Genomic DNA, 26545 nt, shown 5'->3' on the forward strand with positions numbered 1-26545 from the left:
TTAAATATAAGCAAAACTTATTTGCAAAATGTCATTTGATACATATACATTTTTTAATAAGCTCTGATAGAATGTCATTTGTTTATATTAATGGCTTAAGTACCCTTAAATGTTTGTTATGTGCCTTCTTGATAAGTGTTACTTTACTGTCCTAATAATAATAATATACTCAAAACAACCTTATTATATGGTATAGTTTAGTAGTACGAACAGTAGATTTGGATGTAGAATATTCAGCTTAAGGCCTGACTCCAACAAGTCTTTTTCAGTTGTTCAAGTGAACATTTGAACACTTGCCCACTTTTTGCTCATTTTTATAATTCTTTCTCCTGTCTATTCTCTTATATGGTCTCTTGTAAAGGAAGTATATATTGATTATAAACTATTATTTTATTTTATAAAGATTTCAGTATTCTTTGTTTTAGTGCCTTTGTATCATTTTTCATTCTCTTATAAGAATTTAAAGTTAGAAAGAACCTCAAAGGTGGTCATTTTAGCTCAGCTTGAGGTGCAGTAAGATTGTTCTCTGTTAAAACCTCAAGAAATGGCCTTTGTCTTGGGAATGGTCTTCTGAACACCTCTAGAGAAGGGGAACCCACCCCTTCCCCTTCTAGCTAGTGCCTTCCACTTATTTATTTGTTTCTTTGCTTATTTTTCCCCTTTCACTTTTGAATAGTTCCCACTTGTTCGGAATTTTTTCTTTACATCTGTCCCCCTGTACCACTCACCTATTATTCCTCGTTCTGCCTATAGACCAAGCAGAACAACTTATTTTTTTTAATCCCACAACTCTTCAGCTTCCTCAGAGCATCTGTGGTGCCCTCACTTCTCTTCCCTAGGTTGAAATCCCTAGTTGTGGCATTGACCCATACCTAACATCATATGTCAAGATAAGGTTGAAATGGGTGCATGATTTAGACATAAAGAATGATATTATAAGCAAATTAGAAGAACATAGGATAGTTTGCCTCTCAGATCTGTGGAGAAGGAAGGAATTTTATGACCAAAGAAGAATCAAAACTCATTATTGAATACCAAATAGATAATTTTGACCATATTAAGTTAAAAAGATTTTGTGGCAACAAAACTAATGCAGACAAGATTAGAAGGGAAGCAATAAAAGGGAAAAACACTTTTACATTTAAGGGTTCTGATAAAGGCCTCATTTCTGTCCAACTGACAAATGGTCAAAGGATATGAACGGATAATTTTCACCATTACTAGTCATATGAAAAGCTTCTCTAAATCACTATTGATCAGAGAAATGCAAATTAAGACAACTTTGATATACCATGACACAGTTCTCAGATTGGCTAAACTGACAAGAAAAGATAATGATGAATATAGGAGAGGATGGGGGAAAACATTGTTGGTGGAGTTGTGAATGGATCCAACCATTCTGGAGAGCAATTTGGAACTATGCTCAAAAAGTTATCAAACTGTGCATACCCTTTGATCTAGCAGTGTTTCTACTGGGCTTATATGCCAAAGATATAAAGGAGGGAAAGGGACTCACCCTTTGTGAGTGCAAAATTTTTGTGGCAGCCCTTTTTGTGGTGGCAAGGAATTGGAAACTGAGTGGATGCCCATCAGTTGGTGAGTGGCTGAATAAGTTATGATATATGAATGATATGAAATATTATTGTTCTATAAGGAAATAACCAGCAGAATGATTTCAGAGAGGCCTGGAGAGACTTACATGAACTGATGCTAAATGAAATGAGCAGAACCAGGAAATTATTGTACTTAGCAACATGATTATATGATGATCAATTCTAAAGGACATGGTTCTTTCCAACAATGATTTAGATCAGTTCCAATAATCCTGTGATGAAGAGAGCCCACCCAGAGAGAGTACTGGGAACTGAGTGTGGTTCACAACATAACATTTTCACCCTTTCTGTTGTTTGCTTACGTTTTGTTTTTTTCCCCTTTTTGATCTGATTTTTCTTGTGCAGTAAGATAATTGTATAAATATTATATAAATTGTATAAATACATTGGATTTAACATATTTTAACATATTTAGCATGTATTGGATTGCCTGCCATCTAGGGGAGGGGATGGGGGGAAGGAGGGGAAAATTTGAATACAAGATTTTGCAAGAGTCAGTGTTGAAAAATTACCATGCATATGTTTTATATGGATATATATATATATATATATATATATATATACATATATATAGCTTTATTTTATTATTTTTTTTATTTTTTATTTAATAGCCTTTTATTTACAGGATATATGCATGGGTAACTTTACAGCATTAACAATTGCCAAACCTCTTGTTCCAATTTTTCACCTCTTACCCCCCAACCCCCTCCCCCAGATGGCAGGATGGCCAGTAGATGTTAAGTACATTAAAATATAAATTAGATACACAATAAGTATACATGACCAAAATGTTATTTTGCTGTACAAAAAGAATCAGACTCTGAAATATTGTACAATTAGCTTGTGAAGGAAATCAAAAATGCAGGTGGGCATAAATATAGGAATTGGGCATTCAATGTAATGGTTTTTAGTCATCTCCCAGAGTTCTTTCTCTGGGTATATATATATAGCTTTAATTTAAAAAAAAAAGAAAGAAAGAAAAGACAAGAAAAAAAAAGAAAAAGAAAATTCTTAGTTCTTTCAACCAACTTTCCTTCATGGAATGTTTTCTAGTCCTTTCATCATTCTGATCATCCTCTTTTAGATATGTTTCAGTTTGTGTTTCCTAGAACTTGATGCTTAAAACTAAATGTAGACCTCTTAGAGATGATTGGATTAAGGCAGAATATAGTGGAATTTCTGGTGATGCTTATGGTAATGCAGACCAGAATTAGCTTTTTTGCCTGTCATGTCAAATTGTCTTTGAGCTTGCAGTTCCCTGAAACCTTGATCTTTTTCATAGGAATTGTTTTGGTTGTTGTTTAACTGACTTTTTGTGGACCATGGCACACCAATACAGTCCCTAGATTCTTCTTGGTAAAGATGCTAAAGAGGTTTGCTATTTTCTTCTCTAATAAGTTAAACAGAGTAAGTGACATGTCCATGATAACAAAGCTAGGAGGTATCTGAAACTAGACTAGAATTCAGGTCTTCCTGATTCTAACTTTGGTGCTCTTTCTATTAAGCTACCTAGTTATCTTCATCTTTAAACATGCATATGCTAAATATAAGATTTTAAAGATGAGGAAACTGAGGCAAAGTAAAGGGCACAGGGTCACAAAGCTTAATGAGTTTCTGAGGCCAGATTTCAACTCAGGCTTCCTGACTTGGCATTTTATACATTGAGTCAACTAGGTAACTTGAAAATTGTTGGGTTATATATTTTTCAGTCTATTTGTAGATGTTTCAACCCATTGGATTTGGCAAATCATTGATAAATCTAAAGAAAGTTTCTGTTCAGTGATGAGATTTGAAGCAGAAGTGGAAAAGCAAATTTCCACTAAGTGCTCTGATCTGTTTGATGGAAAAATAGGAACCCCAGTCATGACTTTAATTTAGAACCATACCCATCCCTCAATCACTTGGTGGCTTTATATACTAAGTCCTTGGTAACTTTGAAGAAGAAATGAAGTAAAACAAACTATGCAAGGACATAGTTAAAAACCATTAGTGTAATGACTATTTGTTATTCTTGAATGAGATACACTCATATCTAAATGTTATTATAATCTTGCAATTTTGTCTAAAAAGACTTCTTTCATAATTAATAAACCTACCTTATCTTCTACCCATGAACAGGGAATTTCTTATCATTTTGTTAATAAATCTTAAGTAGCTTCATGGCAGATATTCCGCCCTTTTTTTTCTCTGAATGCTTTGCCTGCCCCTCCTTCTCCTGTGAAATGTGTTGCTTATTTATCCTAAGTTGCCACAAAGTGCTGCTGATGGACTGTATATTCTAAGTGGTCTGAAAAATTATTAAAAAAAAACACATCTATACCTTGGAAAACTGATGCTACGATCAGAAGTCTTTCTTACTTTTCTAATACATTTCTTTGCTTTCGATTAAGCTTCCTAACTTTGACCCACCATCACTGGGCCTCTGCTGACAAGTGTTTTGTTCATTTGTGATAACATTGGCAGTTTTAATGACAAAGATACTGGAGTGCTTAGCCATTATCTTCTCTAGTTTTATGTGTAAGGAAACTAAAGCAAACAGAGTTAAGACACTTTCTCAGGATCACTCTGCTAGTAAGTGTCTGAGGATGTATTTAAACCAAGGAAGGTGAGTCATCCTAATTTCAGGTCCAGAACTCTGCACTATGGCAACACCTAGCTATCTATCTTTAGTCCACAATTATTGGACTTTTGTGGACAGGTTCTCCTCTTCCAGGAGATCTTGTTCCCGTCAGTAGAGAGAATTCCCTGATATCTGCTATAGAAATTTGAAAACTATTAAAAGACATGAGGAGGGGAATGGCATTTTAAGTACCATTTTGTAAATTAAAGAGAGAATGTGTATTTTCTTGTTTTTCTGGTTTGATGAAATATTAACTTCATCAGAGGAGAAAAACATTTTATAGATTCTTCATCTGTAAAGTGAGTTGGAAAAGGAAATGGCAAATCTTTCCAGTATCTTTGCAAAAAAAAAAAAACAACAACAAAAAAAAAAACCCCAAATGGAGTCAGGAAGAGTTGGACTGAACTAAAATGACCGAGGGCAGAAACTCTTAGAGCTTACTTGACTTTGAAATCACATGGACAGGAGTTGTGGCCCTTGACACAGTCAGAGGTAAAAGAAAGCCTGAGAAAAAAAGAATAATCTGGAAAGGAAAGTCCATCTCATAAGTTGTAGCCTGCTAAATTCATATGTAATCTTACCTTTTGAATTGGTAGGGCTTGTAAAAATGATTTCTTCTCTTCTCATCTTATCTCCATGAGGGTTAAAGACAACATTGTACTTACTGCTTTTTCAAACTCTTAGGACAAATTTGATTGTTATTTGGGGGGTATTGTTGTCTCTTTTTAAAGGATCAGTTTTAAATTGATAGGGTCCTGCCCTTATTGATAGTAACAGACAACCACTCTCCAAATCCTTGTTCCTTGTTAGAGCCAGGTGGAGTGGGATTTTCCCAGATGTTTAATATGATACCTCTCATCATTGAATGAGGTCAGTGGGGTGACTATCAATGAATATGTATTAGGAACCTCTTGCTACACCGGACTTCAGAAGGTCCAAGTATTAATCTTGAACCCTAGTTCTTTTTCAATTTCATGACATAACTAAATGTAGAGTTCAATAGAGAAATAGTAATAACTAAATGAAACTTGGAATAACTAAAATAGATCTCTAATGTGTAATTGGCCATGACTCCTATCGTTTAATACAATAAATTTGAAAAATACACTTTTTCTTTTACTTTTTTAAAATAGCTTTTTATTGACAGAACATATGCATGGGTAATTTTTCAACATTGACTCTTGCAAAAACTTCTGTTTCAACTTTTCCCATCCTTCCCTTCACCCTCTCCCCTAGATGACAGGTAATCCCATCTGTGTTAAATATGTTAAAGTATATGTTAAAAACAATATACATATACATATTTATACAATTGTCTTACTACACAAGAAAAATCGGATTTAGAAAGTAGGTAAAAATAACCTGGGAAGAAAAACAAAATGCATCTGGAGAGCAATTTGGAACTATACTCAAAAGGTTATCAAACTGTATACACCCTTTGATCCACCAGTGTTACTACTGGGTTTATATGCCAAAGAGATTTTAAAGAAAGGGAAAAGACCTGTATGTGCAAGAATGTTTGTGGCAATCCTCTTTGTAGTGGCCAGAAACTGGAAACTCAGTGGATGCCCATTAGTTGGAGAATGGCTGAACAAATTGTGGTATATGAATATTATGGAATATTATTGTTCTGTAAGAAATGACCAGCAGGACAGTTTCACAAAGGCCTGGAGAGACTTACATCAGGACCAGGAGATCATTATATACTTCAATAACAATACTATATGATGATCAATCCTGATGAACCTTGCCATCTTCAGCAATGAAATGAACCAAATCAGTTCCAATAGCGCAGTAATGAATTGAACCAGCCACCTGGTGAAAGAACTCTGGGAGATGACTAAGAACCATTACGTAGAATTCCCAATGCCTATGCTTTTGTCCACCTGCATTTTTGATTTCCTTCACAGGCTAATTGTACACTATTTCAGAGTCCAATTCTTTTTTGTACAGCAAAATAACTGTTTGGACATATATACTTATTTTGTATTTAATTTATACTTTACCATATTTAACATGTATTGGTCAACCTGCCATCTGGGGGAGAGGGTGGGGGGAAAGAGGGGAAAAATTGTAACAAAAGGTTTGGCAATTGTCAATGCTGTAAAATTACCCATACATATAACTTGTAAATAAAAGGTTATAGTTTAAAAAATGCAAGCAAACAGTAACAGAAAGAAATACTTTTTCTTTTTTAAAAAATCTTTTCTAACTAGTATGGCAGAAATTAGACTTTGATCCACACTTAACACTATGCTAAGATAAGGTCAAAATGGGTTCATGATCTAGACATAAAGAATGAGATTATAAATAAATTGGGAGAACATAGGATAGTTACCTCTCAGATATGTGGAGGAAGAAGGAATTTGTGACCAAAGAAGAACTAGAGATCATTATTGATCACAAAATAGATCATTTTGATTATATTAAAAAGTTTTTGTACAAACAGAACTAATGCAGACAAGATTAGAAGGGAAGCAATAAACTGGGAAAACATTTTTACATTCAAAGGTTCTAATAAAGGCCTCATTTCCAAATTATTTAGAGAATTGACTCAAATTTATAAGAAATCAAGCCATTCTCCAATTGATAAATGGTCAAAGGATATGAACAGATAATTTTCAAATGAAGAAATTGAAACTTTCTAGTCATATGAAAAGATGCTCCAAATTATTATTGATCAGAGAAATGCAAATTAAGACAATTCTGAGATACTACTACACACCTCTCAGATAATGACAAATGTTGGAGGGGATGTGGGAAAACAGGGACACCGATACATTGTTGGTGAAATTGTGAACAAATCCAACCATTCTAGAGAACAATTTGGAATTATGCTCAAAAAGTTATCAAACTGTGCATATCCTTTGATCCAGCAGTGTTATTACTGGGCTTATATCCCAAAGAGATCTTAAAGAAGGGAAAGGGACCCACATGTTCAAAAATGTTTGTGGCAGCCCTTTGTGTAGTGGCTAGAAACTGGAAACTGAATGGATGCCCATCAATTGGAAAATGGCTGAATAAATTGTGGTATATGAATGTTATGGAATATTATTCTATAAAAAATGACCAGCAGGATGATTTCAGAGAGGCCTGGAGAGACTTACATAAATTGATGCTATGAGCAGAACCAGGAGATCATTACACACAGCAATGACAAAAGCCTATAGGATGATCAATTCTGATGGATGCCACTCTCTTCAACAATGAGATGATTCAAACAAGTTCCAATTGTTTAGTAATGAAGAGAGTCAGCTACACCCAAAGAGAGAACTATGGGAAATATGTGAACCACAACATAGCATTTCCACACTTTCTGTTATTTGCTTGCATTTTTGTTTTCCTTCTCAGGTTTTTTTTCTTTCTTTCTAGATCTGATTTTTCTCGTGCAGAAAGATAACTATATATATATATATATATATATATATATATATATACACACACATATATTGGATTTAGCATATTTAACATGTATTGGACTACTTGCCATCTAGAGGAGGCAGTGGGGAGAAGAGAGGGGAAAAGTTGGAACAGAAGGTTTTTTAAGGGTCAGTGTTTGAAAAATTACCTGTACATATGTTTTGTAAATAAAAAGCTATAATAATAATACAAATAAATTAAAATAAAATAAAAAATCTTTTCTATATCTCATTTCCAAATGTGTCCCTACCTCTTTCTTCCTCCCCGAATCATTTTTTAAAAGCAGAGAAAGGGTTTGGAAAAAGCAGTTCTGCAAAACTAAGTCATCAAGAGTTTTTTTCCAACTGTAGGAATCCCATCATTCCAGCAAGAGGAAGGAAGTGTATTTTTTCATTTGACCATTTCCAGCCCATATTGTTATCCATTTTCAATCATGTCTTACTTCCTTGTGACCCCATTTGTTTTTGGTTTTGATTTTTTGGGAAAGATATTGGAATGATTTTCCATTTCCTTCTCCAGCCCATTTTACAGATGAGAAATTGAGGTAAGCAGAGTTAAGTAACTTGCCCTGGGGTCACACAGTGTCTGACTAGTAATTGTCTGGGGTCAAATTTGAACTCAAGATATGAGTCATTATCTCCTGATGATGATGTCAGGCCTGGAATTCTATCTAGTGCACAGAGTAGCTACACTCTTACTTTCATTATCTGCTCCCTTGGCAATCCTCCTTAGAGCTTATACTCTACTCTTGGGACACTGGACTTTGACGTGGTATTTTTATTTTATTTTGCTTAGAACCCGATCTCCACACCACTTTTCAACCCATCCCATATCATGCCTGCTCCCCAATTCCCTTTCTTAGCTCTTCCTTCTCTTTTGTCTTTTGTTTTTCTCTATTAGAAAACAATCTTTTTTAAGGCTAGGAATGTCTTATTTTCAAGCAAATCACAATAAAGGTTTATTTATCTGTCTATTTGGCTAGACTTGTTATCATTTAAATTCTTTTCCTTTTCCCCATCCATTTATGTAGTTGCAGTCACTGCCTGTATTATATATTGTTTTCCTGCATATGCTTAATTCATTCTGCATTGGTTTATGTCTTTTACTGGCTTCTCTTCATTTTTATTTATTGTTATGCAATAATTACTCTTACATTCATTTCTCACTAGTTGCTCAACCATTCCCCAATGAATGATACATCTACTTTGTTATCAGTTGGTATTGTTAAAAAATATTTTGGTGTATAAGAAACATTTCTATCTTTGACATCTCGAGAGGTTTTAATTTCCATCTCCTTGTTTACCTTCTGTGGTGCATATACCCAAGAAAGGAATTAATTTATTTTTCTTACTGTATTTTCTAGGAAAATGGATGAAAGTAAAAGATTGATTTGTATGTAAAGTATATACTAAAGCTAATAAGCATCTTAACAGTCTTATGTAAGAGGTCTTGCATTGCATTTTTACCAGATTCAGATTTGTTTTAATGAGTTTTCCACTTGCTTAAAAATTAATTTGGACATTCTTTTACACTTCACTGGTCATTCCACATAAATACTTTTGATGAGTTAATTTGCCTAGGGCTACAGTGAGCTATTGTCATTCAGTATGAATTTAGTTGGGCCAGTTGGTTTATCTCAAACAGTACAAAAAACAATACATGACAAACATTTGACCTGACAGATTTGCAGTCATGCAACACAGAAGCTTAAATATATAAAAGAAAGCAGAATGAGCAATGAGTTTTATTATGGTAACATATATTTGCTCTACAAATCATCTCCCTCTCTTCCCTATTTTTCCCTTAAGTGAAGGTATTAAAAGTCTGCTTGCTTAGCCATCATCTTTAACTGATACCTCATTTACCTTTTAGCTCTTTAGATTGGGGGCATAATAATTCAGCCCCCTTCCCATTCCTGCTCCCATTTCTGCCAAATTAAATAGCAGCAATGGATTGAAGTGGCTGCTTTGTTTTTGTTGTTTTGGTTAATAAGGCAAGGTGAGTTTGATTCAAAGCTAATCTATATTTTTAAAAGGGATGATACCTATTTCACTGGTTCCTACATCTTAGCTTAGAATGTAGATTGCTCCAATGTATGACCTGCACTGGGTAGAGAGCCTCAATAAGCTCTTAAGATAATTAAAAAATAATTTAGGACTTAAGGAAACAGATTTTTTTTTTGGTCTCTTTTTCCCCTCCTTGAACTATATCCCTTCTTTTGTCTTTTGGGGAAAAGATGAGTAGGAGATACCACTCTTTCACACTTTCCATAATAATAATAATATACAACTTGTACTTATCTATCTTGTCTATTTAGCAGGTTATAGATTTTAAGGTTTGCAACACACTGTATACATGTTATCTCATTTGTTTTAGAGCCAGTATACTTTTGTGGTCTCATATTAAAAATCAGTCTAGCTGGGTCTATTAATTAAATTAAAATTTGCCTTATTTTCGGGAATGTTTACACATATCCATTTTTAGGGTTACTGTTAAGAGTTATTTGTTCAATTTGTAGATTGTCCTATGTTATGATATAGGAGCCACCTGCCAGTGGTTGCTGGAGATCTAACTCAGACCTGTAGAATGGATCTCTTCATGTGAGAAGATGATGATGATATAAGGACACTGAGAGGCAGTTGCGTTGTCTGACCTCTCTCCTCTTCCCTCTGCTTCCAATTTATTTCATTCCCAATCCGCAAGGAACATCTGAGAAGGCTGCTTTATAACTCCTTTAAGTTTATGATTCACAGCTATGGAGGCTCTCAAAGAATTGATCTGCACCTTCACTTAGGCATGGTCCTTAATAATTTCCTTTTTTTTTTTTTTTTTTTTTTTTTTTTTTTTTTTTTTTTTTATAGAAACATGATTATTTTTCCTCCCAGCATGGTCAGTAAGTTTATGCATTAGCCGTTATCTAAATCCACCTGCTAAGGTATCTGAGTCCTCATGCTAGGGACTGCAAACAGCACTATAGCAGGTGTTGAATCTTGTGAGATGTCAGGGAGGCAAACTTTTAAACAGAGAAGAGTCAGAACAGGCATTTGTCTCTCATCAGTTTCATGGCTCGGCCCTTTGATATGTTGGCCCATTTAATTACCCTGACTAATAAAGTCTTACCGGGTCTCTTCCCCCTTTTCCTCCTCGAGGGTTATGGAAGAAACTCTCTTGAGAGGATACCACTCAAGAACAGCTCTTGAGCACTGCTGCTGCATTATTTCTTATGCTTCTTGTAATTCTTGTGTCCCTGTTTGGGTGCCATATGTTGTGATACAGGAGCCACCTGCCAGTGGCTGCTGGACCTGTTGAATGGATCTCTTCATGTGAGAGGATGATGATGATACAAGGAGACTAAGAGGCAGTTGCGTTGTCCAACCTCACCTCTTCCCTCTGCCTCCAATTTATTCCATTCCCAATCCACAAGGAACATCTTTGAAGGCTGCTTTGTAACTCCTTCAAGTGGTATGATTCACAGCTATGGAGGCTCTCGGAGAATTGATCTGCCCCTTCCCTTAGGCATGGTTCTTAGTCCCAAATTATAGGGGTTATTGTTTTTTTCTTTTTTTCTTTTTTTAAATAAGAGGTTAAGTTTTAAGCAGCCTAAATCTGCCTTAAGACTTTTGGGCCACCCTATAGAAAAGTGGTCTTTTTAAAAATGGATTTCCTTGTTTTCACTGAGCTAGCAATTCTCCATTTTAAAAATATCTCTTTGCTTTACTTGAACATTGCCTGTTTTCTTTGGTGGTAATATATTCATACTCTATTGCAGAGTGTTCCATTGGGCTGTCCACATTGTTCTGCTTGCCAAAAAGACTTATTTTATGGAGCACTCACACAAGACAAGCACTGATGATTAAAGGATATTCTATGGTCTTTCTTAAGAACTTTTGGAATTGATTGTCATGGGAGACACTGGCACAGGACCACCTAACATAGTGAGCCTTCATTAGAGAAGGTGATGTGCTTTATAAACAAATCAAAATTGAAGTAGCTCAAAAGAAAGGCAAGAAGCACAGATTTAGAGAATCCATGCTAAAAATTCACTTGGACTATTTGTGCTTGACCTGTGATAGAACATTCTGAGCTCAAATTGATCTGATCAGCCACAGATGGCCTCACTGTAACTTGACTCTAACATAGCCATGTCATTTTGGTACTCCAGGGACAACCACCAATTCAACCTAGAATCCTGTTTTAGGTTCCTAGAATTCTGCTCATTTAACTTTTATTCCCTATTTATAGGACTGGGGCTATGTAAACAAAAACAAAAAGCTAGCCCTACCTTTTAGGAGCTTACAATCTTTTCATAAATAAGTCTAAATCCCAATCGTTCTTTAAATGGCCTGAAATAGCCCCCCTGCTCTGCTTTGTTTAGCTTGTTGTTTAGGTTTTGCTGCCCTAGAATGAATTTAAATTTAATTAGCAACTTAAATCATTGATTGATACTTTTGGGATGGCTGTTGAGCTGTGTTTTGTTTGTTTTTATTTAGCCTTTAGTGTTTATCTCAGTCCTAAACTTAAGGAAAGACCTTAATTTAGAAAGGCTTGGGTCATCTACTGTTTGACTTTCTGGAATTGAATGAGGTTGTGCACCTTTGCCTCACTTAAACCCAATTCATGGAAGTCATGAAATTATCTTTTTAATGTTGTTGAAGTGTGATAATTGAGCAATGGGATCCGCTTCGCTGGTGGCATATTTTGCAAAAGCCCAATAAATATAGGTATGAGGTTTGTGGCAAAGAATGGACTTATTTATGCTAAGAACACAGCTTTCTTAGTGGGCAAGGTCCTGTTAGAAATGGGTCCACACTGAGAAGAAAATCTTCATCAGTGGGCTAAGTCCAGAAGGGCATTTAGCTAAGATGGGTTAAGAAAGTATGCTAAGAAGACAACTTTCTTAGTGGGCAAACTCCTGATTAGGAATTTAGCAAAGGTGGGTTGACCAACTCTTGGTTATATCAGGTTAGTCTTGGCCTGGAGCTGGGGAGCAGTTTGAGCCACTCTATAGAGGATGTTGACTATGCCCCAGGATCATTTCCAATTGAATGAGATTACTTATCTGGGAGTTGTCTGGGCAGGGTGTGCCCCTGCAGAAGGGTTTGAGAATCAGGAGCATCCTTCTCCCCAAAGTGGATACAGTTTACATCAGGGCCTCCCCAACATTAAAGGGGACACAATTTACATCATTTTCATTGGTCCTTTTTGAGAAGGAAGGGAGAACAACTGCAAATAAGTCTAGTCCTAGGTAATGAGGAAGGAATGATTTCTGTGGGGATGTTAGTGGGGCTGGTATTCAAGTTCATGCTCAAAAGAAAAATAAAGATTCTTAGATGAAGAAGGAGACTATTCTAGGTAGGGCAGATCAGTAAAAGCATGAAGGCTGGGCAAAGATTGCTAGGTCTGGAAATCGGGTAGTTTGATTGGAACATAATGAGTGAAAGGTAGTGATGGTAAAGAGGGCTGGTCAGGTTAATTGGAATCTAATTGTGGAGGACTTGAAATTTCAGCCTGAGGAATTTCATGGAATTTATATGACTGTGCCATAGGCAATATGGAACTACTGAAGATTTTTGTGTTAAGAAGTGATAGAGTCATAGTTGTGCCTTAGGAAGGAGGATATACTGACAAGTGGAATGATTAGAAGGAAGCAGGTAGAACAGTCAGGAGAGTGTTATGTAGTCCAGGTATGAGAAGAGTATGGTCCAATCTGGAGTGGTTGGGAGCCATGAGTTAGAGCCGACATGAGAGTTGGTGTGAAGATAAAATCGAGAAGACTTGGTAACTGGATATGTAGGATTATATATTATGATTTTCAAGGTTGTAGTTCTGGGTGATTCCAAATGTGGCAATAATAATTATAAAGCGTGGATATATATTATGATTTTCAAGGTTGTAGTTCTGGGTGATTCCAAATGTGGCAATAATAATTATAAAGCGTGGTTAAGTTTTACAAAGTGCTTTGCAAATATCTCATTTGATCCTCATAAGAGCCCTGTGAGGTACATGCAGGTAAGCCCCATTTTACTAATGTAAGACTGAGGCAGCGATTAAGTTACTTGCCAAAAGAGTCACACAGCTAGTAGTATGTATCTACATTCATATTTAAAACTAGATTTGAGTTTTAGATCTTCCTGAATCTAGTCGAGTCACAGTGTTAAGTAGCCCTTTACCCATATTAAAATGGTATCCTTGGAAGAAGTGTTTTGGGGTTAGATAATGAGTTGGGAGGGAAGGGTAATGAAGTCTTGCTTTGGTCCTTCTCAGTTTGAATCTAACTGTTGGCAATGTGGAACTTGCTTTCAGGAGTTAGCTCTAGAATCAGGTTTATGTATAGATACAGAAATCCTGGGACATGTTTCTCACTGAGGGAGAGAAGAGAGTTCAGAGGTTCAAGAACCCCACCCATGCTAAGAGGGCAGAAGCTGGATAATGCTTCCACAAAAGAATACTAAGAAGGAAGAGTTAGTGTGCCTTGGAAGCTTAAGGAGAGATGGTATCCAGAAAGAAGGGATGGTTAACAGTATCAAAAACTACAGAAAATTAAAGGAAGATGGGGACTGTGATGGGATCATTGAATCTTGCTGTTAGATTGTTGATAACTTGGCAAAAGAGCAGTCTGGGAAATGCTGGGATTGGGCTAGATTAAATTAACAAGGATTGGGGTGGGTTGGGGGATATGGTGATTATTGCTGTTCTTTCTCAAAGAGGGCCCTGATGTCAGAGGTGGTGCCTTGACATTCAAGTGACTTGGATTTAAGGGAGGGAAGGCTGTGCAAGGCCTCCTGCCTCCCTTTCCCTCCAGAGCCATCTGGGTCCAGTGGCCAGATATAGATCATGATGACTGGAGATGGCCCTGGATGCAATGGGACATCTTGACCTTTTTAAGCTAAGATCTTCAACAAGTCTCAGTTTGACTAAGACCACAATAGAAGCTGTGAATGTAGATGATTCTAGGGGTATCACTGAATGTGAAGAGAGAAGATAGACTTCTAGTTTGAGAGGATGACCAGGTCTAGTGAAGTTACCCTGAAAGGCATTAGGGAAGGCACTCTAAAAAAGGAATTTGAGGATCCTGATGTTCCTGAAGGAGACAAGAGGGGACAGAATTAAGAGGAAGCTCAGTGATAGCTTTTTTTGCTCTGTCACCTTAATTTTCTTAATAATTGCATTTCTCTTGAGTGGAGAAGAGAGTGACAGTGGAGTTCTGCAGAGGACAGAAGTTTGGGGCAGAGGAAAAAGCATTGTGCAAGCAGGAGAACTCAATTGTGACAAGATAATATGAATTTGTAGTGTGTAGAGTGTGTAGAGAGTGTGTAGTGTGTAGTGTGTAGAGAATTTGTTACATGACTTTAGCAGCAACACAGCTATGATGGGAGGAAAGAACACCTAGATAAGGATGATAATAGGATTTTTGAAATTTTTCAATAGTATTTTACTTTCCCAAATGTTGAGGCATGAGAGATACCCTAACAGCAATGGAGTCCCCAGGCCCGTATTGCAGGTTTTTTGTGAAAGAATTTGCAGTCGTCCTGATCTGCAGGCAAAGTTTTGGCAAAAAGTGGGTTTGTTACACTGAGAAATAACTTCCTCAAAGGGCTAGTTCCAAAAAGGAATTTAGCAGAGTTTGGTTTTTGGCAAAGATGGGTTTACACTGAGAAACAACTTCCCAGCAGGCCAAATCCCGACAGGAAATTATCAAAGGTTTTGAGTATAGCCTTTGATTAGATTAGGTTTCTATGGTTTGGCGCTAGGGAGCAATTGGGGGCTAATTTTCAATTCAGTAAAGGGTGATGACCAGACCAAAATGATTATCAGATCAATTGGAGGTGGGATTCCCATGGAAACCAGATAGCTTTCTCAAGAGAGATTCAGGTGCCTGGGGAATCATTTCCAGGAATTTCCCCAGGTGGCCCACACTCCACAAAGATCGGGGGACATTTTCAACATTTGCTTTTATAAGATTTTGATTTCCACTTTTTTCTCCCTCCCTTTTTCCCTTCCCAAGACAGCAATCAGTCTGATATTGGTTATACATGTACACTCATAGTAAATACATTTCCACCTAAGTCATGTTGTAAAAAAAAAGAATCAGAACAAAAGGGCAACATCTTGAGAGAGAAAAAAAAAAAGTGAAAATAGACTATCAACTTTTTATTAGTATTTAAAATCCTTCAAACAGTTCTTCAATTTGTATTCATACTCCATAGTTCCTTCTGATTTTCTGATAGTATTTTCTATCATGAGTCTTTTGAAATTGTTACAAATCATTGTATTACATAGAAAACTTAAGTATCAAAGTTGATCACACAGTGTTACTGTGTACAATAATCTCTCTGCTCACTTCACTGTGCCTCATCAGTTCATATAAGTCCAGGTTTTTCTGAAATGTGCCTGATCATCACTTTTTATAGAACAATAGTATTCCATTACATTCATATATTCGTCTTTACAGCCATTTCCCAATTTATGGACATCCCCTTAATTTCTAATTCTTTGGCACCATAAAAAGAGCTTCTACAAATGTTTTTGCACTTGTCTCTTTGGGATACAGCCCTCACAGTGGTATTGGTGGATCAAGGGGTGTGCACAGTTTTATAGCCTTTTGGGTATAGTCCCAAATTGTTCTCCCAGAATGGTTGGATCAGTCAAATGTAGCTTTAGTAATAATAATAGCTTCTGTGTCTGTGGGTGTGTGTGTGAGAGAGAAACACTTTAAGGTTTATGAAACTCAAACATAATTTATATCTTCACAACACTGGGAAATAGTGCAATTGTCATCACCCCATTTTACAGATGAAGATATTTAGGCTGAGGGATTACATCTTCCAATATGTGTGTGCAGTTGGTTTCAGACTTCTATCTATTTCCTCACCCTGAAGGAAGCTAGGGGATTTTAAAATATAAAAAAGTAAAGTGCATTAGCTGCTTGGGGTCATAGCCAGGGCCTCAAAATGAGAGGGGAGGAGGAAAAGTCTTGTGGGGAATTACATCCCGTAGATCAATTTAGTTGGAATGTAGAATTTCTGCCTGAGGGGGGAATATTGTGAAATCAATCCAGAAAAATTGGTTTGAGAAAGGTTTGAAGGATTTAAAATGCTAATAGAAGAGCGAGTAATCTGGAATAGAGGAAACTGGGAGTCTCTAAAAGTTCTTTTTTCTCCTGGGGCAACTCTATACCTCATTTCTTTGGAGTACTTTGAACTGCTGCTTTTTTCATAAAGTACTGCACTTACCCTCTTAGGGAAGTTTCTTCACCCTTAATTATCAATCTCTGGAGGTTCTTTACTTGTCTGTCCAACCTTCTTTGAGTCATATATACTACAATAGAAATTAAATTTGTAAATTTATGCCCAAGTGATCTAGATCTTAGAAGCATGGCTCATAGTAAGTACTTAATAAATGTTTATTGATTGATTAAGCTACATGACTAGTTTAAAAGGGTTTCTCTAAGTACCCTGAGTTTTTATCATAGACATTATTGTTTCTCATTGGTTTTATTTATTTTTAGAATTGGAACTTATTTTTGTTTATACCTTCTGTTTTTACATCACATTCTGTCACTTCCTTAATCAATGAGCCATCCCTTGCTACAAAGAAACTTTATTTTAAAAAATATTTGCAACAAAAATGTGCTATTTACCCTTTCTTCCTGCTTTTAATAGGAGCCTACAATTTGTAGTTGATAATATAGTGTTTTTACAGATTTTAATCTGTTTATTTTCTCTTTTTAAGGGGATGGCATTTCCTGTGGATATTCTGAATAACTGTAGTCATGAAGAATTAGAAAGTTCTGCAGAAGATTACTTGTTAGATCTCAGGTGTGGGGACCCAGAGAATCCTGAACAGTTTCCTCTTCTCAGTAATCTGGTAAGGAGGTCTTGTTATGATTTTTATTTAATAATGAGAATTTAGAAGTGAAACCGATGAGATCTGGTTTGGGGATTTCCAGTTAGGGAACCAAATGATGAGATTAGGGTTCCAGGTGGTCAGGGAGTTAAATGATGAGGATAATGACAGGTTTGGGGTTCGGGGAAACAAATGAAGAGGTTTGGTTCCCCTAAATCCCCTTTAAGATTGGCACAAGGTAGGGAGTTTTGGGGAACCCCCTTTTGGTGGTGCAGGAATTTACGAACCCAAAAAGCTAGACTGATATAAAAGAAGTTTATTATAGGCATTGGGAAGTCAGTCTTTGCTATGATGAATAGAAAGGCTGAATTCCTTAGTGGTAAGATCCCAACAGGGGAGTAAAGTTTCTAGTGGAGAAATCCTGAGAGAGAGATATAAAGTCTCATCAGGGAAATAGGTGAGGGAGATAAAGAGAGGTTAACGCTGAAAGAGAATATTCCAGTGGGCAGAGTTTTCTAATATGCCACAGATAACGTATTAGCTCCTCTTTGAGGAGTAAGTTTAAAATTGGCTCTTTTATAATAGAAGCCTTTGGTTACAAGCCAAGGGGACCAGTGGGTGGAGTTTGAGCTGGACTCAGAATAGAAAGTCTTGGAATTGAATGGGTGTTCTCTTCAATTCTTTAGGATTGGTATCTCCAGCTCCAAACTCAACCAGCCTAGATAACAGAATGAAGCTATTTGTTCTCTCCAAGGTCTTTTACAGAGGCAGGATTCAAGGAGAATTTGTCCTTCAAGGAGTTTTAGAGTTTTGGGGCTCCCTTCGTCAAAACCATGTTGTGAATCTTTGATACTTTAACTAGAATTTGATGTAATGCTTTAGGTATTTGTGAATTATTGGATTGATTTTAAAAGGAAAACAAATTTGAATTTGAGATGTTGGGGAATTTTTTTTTTTTTTTTGAAAGAGCTTACTTAGCTCATTAGAACAACAGAGTAAAGTAGTATGTGACATTGTGTGACAAGGGCTGCAGTAGACTGAGTTGTGGGCCTACAATTAGAAAGATTCATCTTTCTGAGTTCAAGTCCAGTCTCAGATACTGTGTGATAAAAGGCAAGTCACTCCTGTTTGTCTATTTACAAAATGAGCTAGAGAAGGAAAAGTAAACTGCTCCAGTATCTTTGCCAAGAGAATGTCAAATGAGATCATAAAAACTCAGACACTATTGGGAAAAAAAATGACTAAATTGAATATACTAGGCATAACAACAATGTGTGATAAAATAGGGGCTAAAGAATAAAAAATTGGTTATTCTACTGCCATATTCCTACTATCTATGTAAATGTGGGCAGATCCTTTAACATCTCTAACCTAGACTCCAGATTGGGTTAAGTCTCTGCCAGCCATGAGTGTACTGAGGAATAAAACATGCGCACATGACATACTTGATATATTCAGGAAAGTAATTCCTAGCCAAATGATATGTTTGGGGTTTAGTACCAAGTGTTGAGATTGATGTAGTTACCAAAAGCTTGGGGTTTGGTCAGGTGAAGAATTAATTCACAATGAATTTTGGCAAAAAATAGTTTTATTTAGAAAAGGTGGTAGATAAAATGAAGAGAAACAATAGATACCTGGAATGGTAAATACTCTGAGTTGGGAGAGTTTACAATTAGCAAGGAAAGAAGTTTTAACAATTAACAATAGAAAAGACAAATTCTGTAGTGGAACTTATAATTAATCAGAAGAAAGGAAATACCCCCATAAAAATGGATTATGCCCTTGGCTGACAAGCAAAGAATTAGCTAACTCTAAGAGGGAGAAAGACATTATGAGGCACAGTGGGGAGAAAGAGAGGAAAGACACCATGTGGCATGGGGGAGGGATGGAGGAAGACAACACAAGACTATAACCCAAAAGGGATTCAGTAAAGATGGTGTGAGCCATGGACAGATTATAGAGGAAATTTAACTTCATGGGTTTGACATAACTTGGATTTCTGGCTGGACACAGAGGGTAGAAGTAGATTAAACTGATCCTCCCTTCCCTGCTTACTTCAGGGAGTAATTTTATCCATACTAAAGACTCTCTCTGCCAGTCAGTCCCATCTAGTTAAATTAAATTTAATGTGCTTTATGAACATTTCCCCCATTACTTTCTTAAGACAGTCAACAAAATAATAAATCAAGCCCTGACTTGTAGCTTGCTGATTTCTGAAAATCTAAGAGTTAGCTCTTGGGAGCCAATTCACGCTAACTACAGCACACACCTGCTTCTATGAAAATATGATGGACAGGGCCTTCAAAAAGTAGAATTGGTTCCTGAGGAAAGTACCTGGGAAGTTGGTATAGTGTAGGGCAGCATGGTAGGCAAATATTTAAACTAGAATAGGTTGAAGAACTGGGAATGTTTCATTTTAGAGGATAATAATGAATGAGTGAAAATGATGTAATTTGTGTCCCCTTTAACCTTTGGAGGGGGCCTTGAAACTGTGTCCCCTTTAATCTGTGGGGAAAGGGTGATTCAGGGTCTCAAGCTCTCCCCTAGGAGATTTTGTGCTTTTTCAAAGATCTTATATAATTAAAATGAATTGGGAGAAAAATTTTGTTAAAATTGAGTAGATAGCCTCTTTGTAATAATAGCATTTTATATACTGTTTTAAAGTTTACAAAACACTTTACTAATATTGAGTGATTTAATCCTGCTTGAGAAGTAGTTGCTATTATAATCCTCATTTTACAAATGAGAGAACTGAGGCAGATAGCAGTCAAGTGATTTACCTATGGTTATCCAATTAGTGTCTGAGGCAGGATTTGAACTCAGGCCCCCAGGTTTTCTTCTTTATCCATTGTGCTACCTTTCTATCTGCCCTATCAAAATCAAATGTTCACAGATATAGTGAACATAGCTAGTATTGTGTCTCTTTGTATGGCTTTGTTGCATTTTATTCTTAGCTATTCTCATTTCTTTCAGATTCCAATCAGCCTGTCAACTGTTGGCTTTATTCCTCTTTATGGTGGTGATCAGACCCACAAAATTCTTGCTCTTTTTGCACCAGAGGACTCACTCACAGGTATATTTATTGTTGTTGTTTTTTTTAATGAATGAATGGATTTTCTTCCAAACTTTTAGAAACATTTAAAACTAGTGACATATAGATTTGTAACAGTATATTTCTAACTATTAATATAGAGAAATCCTTACTTGCCTCATATTGCTTTTTTGGTTACTTCCTTATCTATTACTTCAGTGTGTGAAATTGTTTTCTTAAGTGAGCAGAGCTGGCCAAGATGACTTTATTTTACCAAGTATTAGAATGGGCCAATTTGATGATATAGACCAAACTTCCAAAGAGAATGTTTACAGAATTGTAGTTTGTGGTTTGATTTTGGATTTCTTTAATAGTCTTTAATAGTCTTATAGACAAACAGTTAAAAAGCCCTAAAATAAATAGCAACTATAAATACATAATGCCTTGGATTTAGTTACTAATATTTTTTTGTTTTCTTTTTTTATCTGATTCCTTTGAAGCTGTGGCTCTCTACCTTGCTGATCAGTGGTGGGCTATTGATGATATTGTGAAAACATCAATCCCTTCTAGAGAAGGGCTTCAGAAGGTAATAAGATTTTGAAATGTTCTAGTTATTTTGCTATGTTAAGATCTTTCCCCCAATATAGTGTTTTAATGTAGACTAATTATCTTCAGTGGCTTTGCCCTGCTCAATCAGATTAGAATCATGGGAAATCTTTGCTTTAAAAAAGACAGCCTCTTGGAAACTTAAATCTGTTGTGCCTCACTTTACCTCCTGGGCCTAAGTACAGTATATTCACTCCTTTTTTGTGACTGCCTGTCAAATATCTGAAAATAACTATCATGTGTCATCCCATTCCCCACTTCTATTCCCCCTCTCCTTCCTATCCTTTCCTCCCCACCAAAGGCATGATACTGAGGTTCTTCACTATTTTGGGATCTCCCCTTCTAGTTGCTCTGTTCTTAAATGTCCGTTCTATGTGACATTCCATCTCCTGCCTTCTTTCCACTGTTTTTTAAAAATTAATTTTATTTTCAGTTAATAGGTATATATTTTCCTCCCCATACTACCCATTATGAATTAAAGGAAAAGAGAAAAACTTTATCACAAATTTGCCTAGTGATGGAAAGTAGATTTCAACCATTTTGTTGTGTATTAAGAGACAGCAAGGAGATACAATGATAGAATGCTTGATCTGGAATCAGGAAGACTCATCCTTCTGAATTTAAATGTGACCTCATAGATATATGATCCTGGACAACTCACTTAATCCTATTTGCCTTAGTTTTCTCATCAGTGAAATGATCTGGAGGAGGAATTGACAAAACATTCCAGTGTCTCTTCCCAAAAAAAAAAGTGGGATCACAAAGAGCAAGAAATTGTTGAAAATAAGTTTTATTTGTAATATTGCTGCTGAAAATGACAATAACAAAAACAAAGCAAATTCCAGCCATAGATATATCCAAAAATGTATATCTTTTTTTTTTTTTTTTTTTGAGGCTTTTTGGAAATAAATAACTTGTCCATGTTCATACAGTTAGTAAGTGTCCAAGATCAGATTTGAACTCAGTCCTCCTAATTCTAGGACTATATCCATGACACCACCTAGCTGCCCAAATTTACCTCTAATTCTCCATCTTTAATATAACACCTCTCTGTCAGAAAGTGGTTAGCATGCATTGTCTTTAGTACTGTGGAATTGTGGTTGGGCATTTCATTGATTAGAGGTCATTTTTGAATAGAAGTTATTTTTGAATAATGTTAGTATTGTATACATTTTTCTGCTTCTGCTCACTTCACTCTTGCAAATCTCAACTTTCCCTGCAACCTATTTCATTGCTTATTATGGTACAATAATGTTCCATTACATTAATATAACATAAGATATTTAGCTGTTCCCTCAAGCAATCCTTAAGTCGCCTCCCCCCTCCCTTTTTTTTTTTTTTTTTCTTTTTTGCTATTGCAGAAAAACATTTTTGTCCATATGATTTATTTCTTTTTTGGTTTCTTTGGGATATAAACCTAGTTAGTGGCTATATTACTGAATCAAAGGATATGTACAATTTAATGACTTTGGGGGCAGAGTCTCAAATTGCTTTCTAGAAGGGCTAAATCAATTCATAGTTGTAAGCAACAGTGCATTAATATGCCTGTTTCCCTTAGAACTTACAACAATTTGTCATTTTCCTTTTTTGTTAATCTGATAGGTGTGAAGTGGAACCTCAGGGCTTGCTGTAATTTGCATTTTTCTAATTATTAGCAGTGTGGTACAATTTTTCATATGGTTTTGATAGCTTGGATTTTTCATTTAGAAAATTGCATACCTTTCCAATAATGCTTTAGTATAGTGGTTCGTTTATGCAGAAGAAAACATTCTACTTGCATTTTAGATAGACCTGTCAAAGACATTATTTATTTATTTAGAAAGGAGCCTGGGTAGCAGAGTTTTTCTTACTAAATCAAAAGGAAAAAAAAGTTCCTAAATCACATTTTATAGCAATTGAGGAGCAAAAAGATGAAAAGTCACAGAAATTGTAAAGCAAAAGTACAGTTTTGGGGAATGATGAAACAGAGATCAGGGTTGCTTTATACCACAACTCTTTGATGAAAATATCATGCCACAATTGATTCATTTAATCTTTGTGCTGTGCAGTATTATAAATATCCTTCCTTCAAACTTCTGAGGTCTAGGACTATTTTTGTTTTGTATTGCTATTTAGTAGCAATAGTATACTTAAGCACATTTCTGCTTAATAAATTTTGAATTACATTTTACATCTTTGATAAGCATGCCATTTGTGTTTTCTTGTTAATAAAAATGTTAAATAGCAAAGTAGGTGGCACAATGGATGGACCTGCAAAGGATATGAACAGACAATTCTCAGATGAAGAAATTGAAACTATTTCTAGTCATATGAAAAGATGCTCCAAGTCATTATTAATCAGAGAAATGCAAATTAAGACAACTCTAAGATACCACTACACACCTGTCAGATTGGCTAAGATGACAGGAAAAAATAATGATGATTGTTGGAGGGGATGCGGGAAAACTGGGACATTGATGCATTGTTGGTGGAGTTGTGAACGAATCCAACCATTTTGGAGAGTAGTTTGGAACTATGCTCAAAAAGTTATCAAACTATGCATACCCTTTGATCCAGCAGTGTTACTACTGGGATTATATCCCAAAGAGATTATAAAGAAGGGAAAGGGACCTGTATGTGCACGAATGTGTGTGGCAGCCCTTTTTGTAGTGGCTAAAAACTGGAAACTGAATGGATATCCATCAGTTGGAGAATGGCTGAATAAATTGTGGTATATGAATATTGTGGATTATTACTGTTCTGTAAGAAATGACCAACAGGATGATTTCAGAAAGGCCTGGAGAGACTCACGAACTGATGCTGAGTGAAATGAGCAGGACCAGGAGATCATTATATACTTCAACAACAATACTAGATGATGACCAGTTCTGATGGATCAGGCCATCCTCAGCAACGAGATCAACCAAATCATTTCTAATGGAGCAGTAATGAACTGAACTAGCTATGCCCAGAAAAAGAACTCTGGGAGATGACTAAAAACCATTACATTGAATTCCCAATCCCTATATTTATGCACACATGCATTTTTTGATTTCCTTCACAAGCTAATTGTACAATAATTCAGAGTCTGATTCTTTTTGTACAGCAAAATAATGTTTTGGTCATGTATACTTATTGTGTATCTAAGTTATATTTTAATATATTTAACATCTACTGGTCATCCTGCCATCTAGGGGAGGGGGTGGGGGGGGTAAGAGGTGAAAAATTGGAACAAGAGGTTTGGCAATTGTTAATGCTGTAAAGTTACCCATGTATATATCCTGTAAATAAAAGGCTATTAAACTAAAAAAAAAAAACAAACAAAAAAACAAACAAAAAAAAACAATGGATGGACCTGGCATAACTTCTTGAAGCCTATACCTAGGAACTGACCTTTTCTACCCTACAGACTCCTAAGAATAAGGATCATGTGACTATCTGAAATTTAGGTCTAGGGTCTGACCTAATCCTTTTTGAGAAACTTTTGAGAAATCTTCACCTGGTCCCATTTAGGGGAAATGTTAATAATACCGATTAAACTTAAATGTCTGTCTTGCTCCCCTCTCTCTTTTGGAGAGCTAGTTGTTATTTACTAGTACATTCTTGATTGTGGAACTTTCATAGTGTCATTAGCCCACAGTCAGTCATATCAATCAACCGTCTTATTTCAACTTACTCTTTAGCTTTTTTTCCCCTGTTACATATTGCATCTTATTATCATATCCACTTATTGTCTAGCTAGTATGCACCACTTGTTTTCAAGGCTAGTATGAGAGTCTTTGTCAATGGTTTGGCAAAATCTAGGTACTTTGGGTAGCTAGGTGGTATAGAAGATAGAGTACTAGGCTTGGAATCAGGAGAACCCAGGTTCAGAAGTTCTCAGATATTTCCTAGTGGCAAGTCTCCTAACACTGTTTGCCTCAGTTTCCTTATCTGTAAAATGAGCTGGAGAAGGAAATGACAATCTTTTCTGTGCAAGAAAATCCCAAATGAAATCACAAAGAGTTGGATGCAACTGATTGACTAAATGACAATAGGTGCAGCACTTTCCTCATTTGTCAGTGTAGTGTTCCTGTTGAAAAATAAAAACGAAATTGATGTAGGAGAGCCTATTCTCTTTATTTTTTATGATCTCTCACTCCCATCTCTAATGTTGCCTGGAATTGAAATGAAACTACTTTACATGCTTTACTCAACAATTTTTTTCAAAATTGGGACAGTATTTCCTCCTCCTTGGTTCTGTGGCATCTTCTCTCCCATTATCCAGGACCTTTTAAAGGTCACAAGACAGTGTCTCAGCCTGTCACACCTGTCAGATCTTTTTTTTTTTTTTTTTTTTTTTTTTTTTTTTTTTTTTTTTTTTTTTTTGCTGAGCCAAATTGGGGTTAAATGACTTGCCCAGGGTCACACAGCTAGGAAGTGTTAAGTGTCAGACCAGATTTGAACTCAGGTCCTTCTGACTTCAGGGCCGGTACTCTATCCACTGCACCACTTAGCTGCCCTTGTTAGATCTTTTAGTACTCTGGTAAGGTGGTATAGTTGGGCCTCTTGGATTTCAAATCAAGCCTGATATATTAAATAAAGTGCTGAACTTAGAGTTGAAACTTTTAGATACCTTTGTCAAGAAGAATAGTATCCAAATGAAAGTGGGATTCCCTCTAAATGGTGAGGTTCTTCCAATATTTCCTCTTTTACATAACATTATGTTGACTTCATTGTGATCCAAACTTTAAGTCTTTCTTAATGAGATCCACAGTTAAAAAGCACAGAATAGAAATCCAAAGGATAGTAAAACATTCACCTTGTCTCCAAATTGAAGTACAATTGTTGGGCTGGTTGATTGAGTTGGTACATCAGCATCTATGCTTAGGATAAGTCTTATAAATAGTGAGCAAGGTCCAGAATTGAATAGGAAAGGAGATAAAATGGGTTTGTACTTGAAAAGTGGTATAGGTTGCTTGAAAAGTGGTATAGGTTGCTTGGCACACACCAACCATGTCTATTAACAACTATTAACAATGTCCGTTTATGAATCTTATAACAATGTCTGTAAAGGATCAAAGTCGTAGATGTTCCAGATCAATAATGGAGTTGTATAAGTAAGCCCCTTTCACTATTTAGCTCTAGGTTCTTCAGGTTTTCTTCCTGTCTTTCTCAAATCATGTTTATACAAATCTCTAACTTTCTGCTACAAATAGGATTCCTGTCTGCTACTTCAGATCCTTTTCCTTATTTTTGCTTTTAAACTCTTTTATTTTCCATTATATCTAGGAAATTGTCATTTTCCCTGATAGTATGGAGTCATGATCCTCAAAGATGCTTTTACCCTCTTTTAATTTTTTTTAAACCTGTTATATTGACACATTTTACAGAGAGGAGGCATTTGTCACAAGGACACATTATTCAGTTTTGCATACCTGCTTTTAGACA

General features: G+C 36.0%; 1 protein-coding gene across 6 annotated transcripts in view; it reads left to right on the forward strand.

The window, feature by feature from the left end:
* FAM169A (family with sequence similarity 169 member A) overlaps positions 1-26545 on the forward strand; it is a 73015-nt gene that overhangs the window by 22867 nt on the left and 23603 nt on the right. For all 6 annotated transcript variants that reach the window (XM_031966441.1, XM_023495822.2, XM_031966444.1 and 3 more), the window contains 3 exons: positions 17386-17520; positions 20473-20572; positions 21031-21116. In XM_031966441.1, coding sequence (XP_031822301.1) covers positions 17389-17520; positions 20473-20572; positions 21031-21116 — 318 coding nt within the window. In that variant the 5' untranslated portion in view covers positions 17386-17388. The remainder of the gene's footprint in view (positions 1-17385; positions 17521-20472; positions 20573-21030; positions 21117-26545) is intronic.

The sequence above is a fragment of the Sarcophilus harrisii genome, chromosome 1, assembly GCF_902635505.1.
Source record: "Sarcophilus harrisii chromosome 1, mSarHar1.11, whole genome shotgun sequence".
Taxonomy (NCBI): domain Eukaryota; kingdom Metazoa; phylum Chordata; class Mammalia; order Dasyuromorphia; family Dasyuridae; genus Sarcophilus; species Sarcophilus harrisii.